Below are 9,847 nucleotides of genomic sequence, written 5' to 3' on the forward strand. Positions count from 1 at the left end.
TCATATTTTGCAAATTGAAAAATGAAATAATTATATGAAATTAGTGTATTGTCATCGGTCCTCGATAAATCTACAAAGTTTGAACGAAATCTGGCCATTTAAAGTGGGTCAAAATCGCGCCCAAAGAAGTCGGTTGCAAACATACAAACAAACATACATGTGAAGCTAATAAAAAGCTAATAAAAATAAAATAAAAGACCTACCAGGAATAAAAGTAAAGAAAAAAAATTAAAAATTCGATTTATTCAAAATATTTATTTTATACATATTTACAAATTTTATTTATAATAAACAATACTATATAAATGATACCTCCGTCTAAAATATATCGTTCCAAGTATATCATTTAAATTCGCCATTGATATGATTATACTGCAAATCAAAATCTCAATGAAAGTTTATGAAAATTACTGATTTTTATAACGAAACTTAAATCATAAGTTATTTCGTCAAATTATCCGATGATATAAATCGAAAGAAATATTTGTAACCTTGGAAAAATGTTTATTTACAAAGTTGTGTCGATCTACTTATATATAATCTTTTGCCCTGAATTATAAATTGCATCGTTACATAATTGCCAAAACATGCTTGATGTTATCTTGTAATTATAATTGTACAATTTATAAGCACAAAATTATAAATATATCATTATCATCTAAGTGTAATAAACAATACTGTGATTGCAAATGTGTAAATGACGTTGCTATAGTTGGGTTGTGCATCACTCGACAGCGCACTAGCGTGACAATCGGCTTCGTCGGCACGTAATTGAAGGAGCGGAACAGGTCTCCCTAGCTGGTCTTTGCAGGTGGCACTTCGGACCGCTCGTCTTAATTCCCCATTAGCCTCATTCTCTTGTAACCATCGTCGCAACCATGCGCCCAGCCAAGCCAATTCACACTCGCACCGCAACGGATTTCCCGTTAGAATTAATCCTCCTGAATAATGACAAAAACGCGTGATATATAATTCAGACGTAATTTCGCTGGAGGAAATTTTGGGAGTGTATTAAGAATTAAAACTCATTACAAAGATGAAGGTCGTTGTATGTTTATAAAGTATGTAAAAGGTATCTTCACTTAAGAAACCACATGTTGTAAGATTATATTGTTCACTAATTATTTATAAATCATTTAAACAAATTGATGTTTTAGAATTTGACTTTCTTTGATCATATATATGTTTTCAGGAATTGTTTTCAGAAGAGGAATATATAAGAGTCTTGTTAGTTACATCCACAAACAAATGTTTTATTCTTAATATTGATATGTTGAGCTAAACATCAAAAATGTACCCAAGTTAAATGGCAATAATATATTAAAGTGATAACTTCTATGAGGGTAGGCAGATTATCATTTTAATGTAAATAAAATTTAAATAGTAACCTAAACTTTTTATAAGTCACACAATTTGAACATTGAATAGTTTAAGTAATCACTTCCGCCGAGCATTCCCAGACGCACAAATAATTTTTATTTGACATTAAAAATATACTTACTTTTAGTTGGCAAATTTTGTAACTATTATATTTATGGATTGCCTCTTTTTTTTCTTCATTATTTTATGTTTCGCATAGGAAAGAATTTTATTATAACAATGTACGTCTTAAAGAAATACATACCTGAAAGTAATTTTGTAGCAACGTGACTCCAACTTGTAAAATTGGGGTAAAATATAGCTGGATCTAACTTCGATATTTGATTATAGCTTAAATCGATTCCTAATTGAGGAACTTGGGAGAGATGTCTTATAAATGTTGCAGGTAATTTTGTTAAAGACGTCTCACTTATTCTAATGTATATCTCTTGACTGCTACTAAATGGCTCAAATGCTCCATCTGCTATGCTCCTTAATTTAGATCCTTTAATTTCTAAGTATCTGATTTTTCGAGCGTCAATTCCATGTAGTTGGTTATTCATAACTTCATCGGTCCAATGCACAGACAATTTATACAGTGATGGGAGACATGATGTAATATTAGCTAGTCGAAATGTTGAATGATTTATTGCTGACCACGTCTGGATACGCAAGGATCGTAAGGATGTTAAGGGACGGAAAGAATCTTGATCAACTATATCTAAATACTTAAGACCATTCAAATTAAGATACGATAAGTTGCTTAATGACTTAAAACTATTTGGCGTTATTCTTACGATAGGATTATATGAAATATCTAGTACATTTAAGTTCCTTAAATGAATCCACATCTTTGGCACTAAAGAGGTGAGACGATTATGACTAAGATCTAAATGTCGAAGATTTTCTAATCTCTTCATGTCAGACTCTTTATACGTTGTTATGTAATTTGACGTTAAATTTAGGCTTGTTAAATTTGTTAAAGGCAGATAAGGCACTGTCTTTAAACTTATACTTGCAAGATTTAAATGCCTTAAATGAGGGAGGTTATGGAACAGTTCTTTAAAATTTGCTTTAATCGAGTTAAAGCTTAAATCCAAGCTTCGCAAAACTCCGAGACAGAAAAACGTGTTATCGGATAAAACGGTTAACAAATTGTGAGCTAAATTGAGGTTTGATAAAAATTGTGTATTCCGAAAAATGTTACTATCCAAATATTCAATCTTGTTATGTGATAAATCCAGGTATCTTAAAGTAAATCCAATTTGCGAGAGCGCAGTTACTGGAAACAGGGAAACTTCATTAAAACTTAAATCCAAATGCTCTATAACTGTATTTTTAAAAACGTCTCGTGGAAGAAGTCTAACATTATTGTGGTCCATCTTTAAATATCTCAGTTTACGTAAGTTATAAAATTGTTCTACAGATAATTGAAAAACGCTATTATAAGATAGATCTAATATTTGCAGAGATATAAGATCTGTAAATGACTTTCTTTTTATAACGCTTATTCTATTTTTGTGTAAATCTAATATCTCTAGATAAATGGACTGTCCAAAAACATCACCAGAAATGTGAGTAATTTTATTATGTGATAATATAATTTGCCTTATCGAAGATTCAGCGGCGAGAAAAATGTTATTTGGCACTTCATGAAAGTCATTATGTGATCCGTCAAAAATATTTATGGCAATAGTCACGTCTCCTTCAATTGAGCCTAGTTTGTTTCGACTTATATTAAGTGTAAACGTATCAAGACCATTGGAAACATTGCATAAAGAGTAAAGAGACAAATACGTTAAGTTGTTTCCCTGAAGTTCTAGTATCTCTAGTTTTGGTAAATTTACAAATGTTTCTACTTCTATCGAGTCGATTACGTTTCCCGCAAGAGATAAATATCTTAAATTGGGTAAGTTGCTAAAGCTGTTCTTAGTCAAGTTATTGATACGATTATAAGATAAATCTAAGTTTCTTAATTCGGGCATTTGTGAAAAGGTCTTAGGCCGAATAAGGCTTATAAAGTTATACGATATTCTCACATCATTAAGAGATAACGATATGTTGTAACCATCCTCGTCAACAATAATTTCTACGATTCTATTGTAGTCTAGATTTAAGTACTTTAAACTTTGAAATAAGGACATTTCTGATAACTTTAGAATATGAAAGTCGTTGTTGTCAAAAGATAACCAATTCAAATTTTCTAAACCGTCATTCATCTCAAACGGAAAATATCCACTGAAAAGTGTAGCAGAAGATTCTAAAACATGTAAAGAGCCAGTTAAATTGGAAAAGGAATGAGGATGTATGTAGTATAAATCGTTAAAGCTCAAGTTAATGTCCCGTACCGGCATGTGAGCGGGAAAAACGTTTTTATAAATCTGCGCAATCCTGTTTCCTTTCAGGTTTATAGTCCCTAGAGACGAAGACCAGTCTTGGAATTCATTCGGTGACAAATTCGATATTCTATTGTAGCTTAAGTCGAGATAACGAATTGAACCTGATTCTAATGTTTGAAGTACAGAAGGTATCGAAGTAAGAAAGTTACCAGCAATTGATAACGTTTGAATACGACTCGGGAGAGGCGGACACTCTTCAAGCTGATTGTAAGCTAACGATAAATGTCGAAGTCTCAAGACCTGCGCCAAACTATCAGGTAAATGAGATAAGTTGTTGTGCTCTACCTCCAAATGTTCAAGACTATTTTTGAGAGATATAAAAACTTCTCGGTAAATAGAGCTAAGTTTGTTATACGATATTGAAAGCCTCTCAACTCTGTTATTTAAATATAAGGATCTTGGGACCACAGACAGTTCATTGAGATCGAGTATTATTTGCCTTATTTGTATTTCCCGAAAAATTACAATATCTGTTGAGTCATTTATATTATTATTACTTAAATCTAATTTTTCTAGTTTCTTAGTTCTATTATTTACACTTGATGAATTAACTTCGAATGTTATCCAATTATGTCTTATATGTAACATTTGTAACCTAGGCAGTTTAAATATTAAATCACAGGATATTTTATGTAGGAAATTGTTGGATAATTTAAGGACTGTTAGGGATGATGGTAATGAATTTGAACTTATGACACGGAGATAATTTCCTTCTAAATCTAGTTGTAGAAGATGATATAAAAATGTAAAAGACCGAGGTCTCAGCTCTGTTATTTGGTTATTACTCAAAGATAAACTAGTCAAAGTATCCTCCAAATGATGCCATTTTATGCCGGGATTTATCTCAGCTATATAATTGCTAAAACAAGAAAAAGTTTATTATTATAAATAAGATTATTATGAAATAGATATTTTGAAATTATATTTCTTACTTTTGTAAATTTAACCAATTAAGTACTTTTAGGTCTTTCAAACCATTTTCTGGAATTTCAGTAAATTCGTTGTAGCTTAAATCTAAGGATGCTAAAGTATTCGCCATGGAGCTGTAACAAAAATAATACGCGTAATGCATTCACAAGAATTTGCGCATAAAGTACAGTCTGTAACAATAAAAAATTGTCTTTCAGTTGCAGTATTTTCTTGAATTTGCCTTTAGTATTATTATTACAAACTAATGCACTATTCAAAAATTATTGATATAAATTTATTTGAACCTAATTGGAGATTAACGATGACAAACCTAAAAGCGTGGATCTCGATGTAGTGTATTCTATTTGCAACTAATACCAAAGTCTGAAGCTTCAAACCGTCTAAAGCACTTTCGGGTATTACTTCAAGATTCGACATACTTATGTCCAGGTGCTGCAGTTCTATTTGTGGCCATTCTGTAAAATAAATACCTCTCGTTGTCATCAAAACTCTGTTCATATGCCTACTATTCCAAAAACACAATCATTGCTAAGGATCGATTTCTATAATTTTCTATTATGATTATAACTTTTTGCTGGAACGATATCGTTCTTTTTCAGTTACCTATCCCTTCAATGTTATGGTGTTTAAATGTTAGCACCAAGTTAAGCACTATTCTTAAGTGACTTTAATTGTAAACCATAACAATTAAACTTAATGATTATTACCTCACTAATGCTTGTGCTAACAGAAGACTTTTATTACAGTGCTATTGTTAGGAAAGTTGTCTTAATGCCTTACATAATAAACAAACATATATGTACAGCCACAAGAATAACTTTAATCAATTTATTTTTAATTAATGAGAAAGATTTTTTCTTATGTTCTACGTTTTGGTACGGGTATTCATTAAAATATGAATAATTTTTATCCTTCTTTGACATTTTTGCAAAAGTAATAATTAGTGTCCTCGAATTGAAGAATATTTTATTAGTATTACACTTATTAAATATTTATAAAATTGACCTGGAAACCTATGTAATGGTACAGCAGTGCAGGACATGTGGGCAGCGCGGCAGGAGCAGAGTGGACTAGCCGCGCAGGGCTCTAGACGTTCCGGGGAAAGCACGCCCATGAGCAAGCAAACAAACGCCGTTCGCAGCGCCCACCGCGCGCTGCCATCGCCCAACACCATCACTGCAGCAAGGTATATTGAGTTAAATAAGTTGTTACATAAAAATTTACATATATATACGATTAACCATTACAAAATAACTTTATTATAATATATATTTTCTTTTACTTTTTTTGAAGCTATTGATAGATATAATGAGAAATTTCAAAATATATTTCGATGAAATGTAATTATTATAAGGAATTATGATCCCGTTTTTTACTATTATTTTATATTTTACTCTAAGTTTCGATAACTTTTCAGCACCCTTCACGGAAAGACGAGATGAAAGTGTTGACACTTTTGAAAACTAAAAAAATGTAGTTTCATCTAAATGTGTACTTGTTAAATTCTTAGATGTGATTAAAAATATTGATCTTCGTAAAAGGACTTCTGATATTATTTTAAACAGAACGTGTATAAAATTTTATATATGTCATCCTATTCCAATTTAGATCTGATCGAAATATTTTCATTTAACTAAAATGATCTAATTAGATAAACTACCCTGTTACCGAATTTAAAAATAATATTAAAAGCAGTCCTGATCTCCTTCGGGATAAACAAAATGTATTTGAATACTGCTTTAAGATGTCAAACAATATCATAAGAATATTAGTGTAAAAAAAATTTGTACCATAATATAATACTCCAGAAAATCGAATAACCAAATATTTATAATTAATGGCCTCAAGTGATTATAGAATAATAATAACATATATGAAATTTCTAAAATCTAATTATTAATAACATGTAGTTAAGTAAGTATTTTCACGCACTTAAAATAAACAAGAGTTTTTAAAATTATTACAAAATATTTAATTTTTTCATTTTATAGTTATTGTTATTTTTATTCTATAAAGAGATAAAATAGATGGAGAATAACGGAATATTTAATCTGACAACTATATTGTTAACCTAAAACAACGATAAACAAAAATGTCGATAATATGCCAGAAATATTTAGAAAATGTTTTGTTAATATTTTAAGATATTTTTTTTCATAATGCAACTTGAAGAATATTAAATATTTAAAAGATCTAAACATATTAATAGAATTGAAATTTAAAGGAAGCGTAAACAGCTTGTTATTTCACAGTTCAGTTTTATTAAAGTTCAACATTACCATTCCAAATGAAATACAACCAAGAATTGTATGTAATGTAGTTTTAGAATTGTAGAATTATGATAATTTATTCATGAATATATATACTGGATAAACTACAACAATATATCATTGTATTTGGTCTCGATTGAAATACCCAGTCGATGTTAAAATTTTAATTAGGCACAACTTACTTAAAGCTTTAATATTTTTTAATGCATGTGCTGTAGTCATAAAAGAGTAGTCTTATAAGTAGTTTTTTTGTTTCCAATTTCTTTAAACGTGATACTTTTTTGTAGTATACTTTCCTTTGTATACATAAATAAACGAGATATAAATTTTTAATTCATTGAATAGAATAAAAATGTTTCATGATAATGAAGTACTAGCTCTTGCCCGCGCCGTTGCGCGTCAATACCGTATTTAAATTTCATAACTCTGCTTTTTTTTAAGCGTATGAAATAGAAAAATGTGAGTTATAATGTATAATTGTTTTTACTTATAACTTTATTCTTAAATATAAATATTATTTTAATTTAAGGCCTTTGTAGTAAAATATAGTAAAGGTTTTAATAAAATTATTGAAATAGAAATGAAATATAACAGAAATATATATTTTATCTGTATTTATCGTAACAAATACTTGAATTAATAAATTTGTAGTGTTGTTTTGTATTTCAAACTAATAGTTTTTCCGTAAATCATCTGAAAGTACCTACAAAAAAATGCAATTTTAAAAATTTCTGTTTTCCCATCAATTTGTCCCAAATAATCTCTATAACGAATGGACTAGTTTTGACGAGACTATCATTTGTAGGTACGTAAAATCAAATGGAGAAACTTAGCCTACTTTTGAACCGATTTTAAAGTTGAGAATGTGGTCAATTTGATTTTATTATGATTACTCTATTATTATTTGAATTATAGACTGATGATTGTTTATTGAATTGAATGATCATTTCCAGTGTCTTGAGGTTAGTCCCATTGCCAAAACGTCAGGATCTATTGAACAAATCATTAAACATTGGATGAAATCTCATGAGAACGATGATTGACTATAACGGCTGAACTAGGTCATGTTCAGAATGCACATCGACGCTTTGCCAATATAATTTAAACAACTTTTTGATTGGGACCAGATTAAGATTATTATTGCGACCCACCGTACGAACATAACAATTGTAATAACAACTTGAATAACATGATATCAAAACTTTCATACAAAAGCACAGCCGTTTTAATTAAAAGTTTTAACTGTTTCGAGTTTTGTAATAAGACAATTTCTGCACGTTCTCGAATATAAAACTAAAAGTACTAAACCAATACTTAAAATCCTGAAATGGATATTTCGATTTCTTTTATATGTTGTGTTCAATAGTTAAAAAGAATTGTCAAAGCAGTAATACAAAGTATTTTTGCACTTTACGTATGCTTTTTGGTATTTTTTGTTTTATCGCTGGATATGAAGTATTAATGTCATGGAACTCTTTCATTAAAACGTATCCAGATATTTATAATACAATATTATCAAATATAGAAATATTCTAACTTGGTCACTCTAAATACGGTATATTTTATTAAAGATATAAAATGTCCCTAATTGGATTTTTCATCGTCGAAACCATGAAAAGGTCATCCTCGTCCTTTGACAAAATGGAGGGTAGTTGAGATGTCATAATATTATGCTATGATACCATCTCCACATAATTAAAACATCCCTGTTCATACATACGATAGCGAAACTCTCCTAGAGGTCATACACGGATAAATAGAAATACAAAAAGATTTATATAAATCACACGTCAAAGGCGATTCTTAATCCAACTGTATATATGTATAGGATGTGAAATAACTTTTTGTTTTTATTTATGTAGTAGAGTTTGTTTCTTATTAAGTCACTCGGAAAGTGCGTTGTAATCGGTTCAAAAGTTATTTTATTGTTTAATACCAGATGACAATGATCTGTATATAACGGGATAAAATAGGAAATATATTCTAAGTTTAATTTTGTACAAAACAAGAGTGTTGTTTAATTTGTAAATATTTGCATGAAGAAAGAGGGTGAAATAGAACTATTGCACTATTCCAAAGTTTATTGTGGCAAATATGTACAACATTATAAATTTTGTCCTATTTCCCATAACATTTCGAAATTTTAATAACATACAAAAGATGGTATAGCTTATTAAGTTTGATATAGACAGAAGGAAATGAGGTCAAATTTCAATACTAGTAACATAAATATTTCGTTAATATTGCATTATAACAAAAAATTTCTAATTATAAAAATCCTATCTCTATATATACTAATTATATCTCTGGTTATCATTTAACGATTATACTGACGCGGTAAACCACGTTGTGAGTATTCCTACGCTAGGAATTCCTCACGTAATGTTGAAAAGAAGCAGTACAGTACGCAACTGAAAATAATCAGATATAACTAAGTACAACTGCAAGAAAATGGTCTCTCAATTGCATTAAAGTCGGTCCACAACTTTGAGAGCTACGATGTCACAAACTGACACACACACGCACACATACACATAGATACACGGTGACGTCAAACTTAAGACACCCCTCTTTTTGCGTAGGGATCTAAAAAAGAAATAAACCTATATAAAAAAACCCTGCATATATTTTGAAGGTCCCTTTACAGGTATTAAGATGAACATTTTTAATGGGACCTTGTTAATTTGTATAAAAATATTGGTTTATTATTTTTCTAATCCCTTATTAATGTATAAGTATGTATATTTATTTTCTATGTGTTAATATAAAATTTTTAATTTATGTCCAATAATACTTATAAATGCGTTAATTCTGAACTGAAAATTCACATGCAGAATTTTTTTGAAACATTACATATCGTAGCTCACATAATTGACGAAAACAAAGACT

The 9,847-nt window shown here is 29.6% G+C and overlaps 1 protein-coding gene across 1 annotated transcript; it reads right to left on the reverse strand.

Moving 5' to 3' along the window:
* Positions 1-235: 235 nt before the first annotated feature.
* On the reverse strand, positions 236-5,862 carry LOC116774740 (chaoptin-like). The gene is made up of 5 exons (XM_032667485.2): positions 5,694-5,862; positions 4,999-5,143; positions 4,691-4,801; positions 1,625-4,617; positions 236-941 (listed from the first exon to the last, which is right to left on the reverse strand). Exons 1-5 carry the CDS (start codon positions 5,860-5,862, stop codon positions 655-657), a joined length of 3,705 nt encoding a protein of 1,234 aa, XP_032523376.2. The 3' UTR covers positions 236-654.
* Positions 5,863-9,847: the final 3,985 nt, after the last annotated feature.

Source organism: Danaus plexippus, chromosome 8 (genome assembly GCF_018135715.1).
Source record: "Danaus plexippus chromosome 8, MEX_DaPlex, whole genome shotgun sequence".
NCBI classification, from domain to species: Eukaryota; Metazoa; Arthropoda; class Insecta; order Lepidoptera; family Nymphalidae; genus Danaus; species Danaus plexippus.

Coding starts and splice junctions, on each gene's coding strand:
- LOC116774740 (XM_032667485.2), bottom strand. CDS start 5,862: ATGGTGTTGGGCGATGGCAGCGCGCGGTGGGCGCTGCGAACGGCGTTT. Junction 4,802..4,998: donor ATCGAGATCCACGCTTTTAG/GTTTGTCATCGT, acceptor TTTTTGTTACAG/CTCCATGGCGAATACTTTAG. Junction 4,618..4,690: donor AATTGGTTAAATTTACAAAA/GTAAGAAATATA, acceptor TTCTTGTTTTAG/CAATTATATAGCTGAGATAA.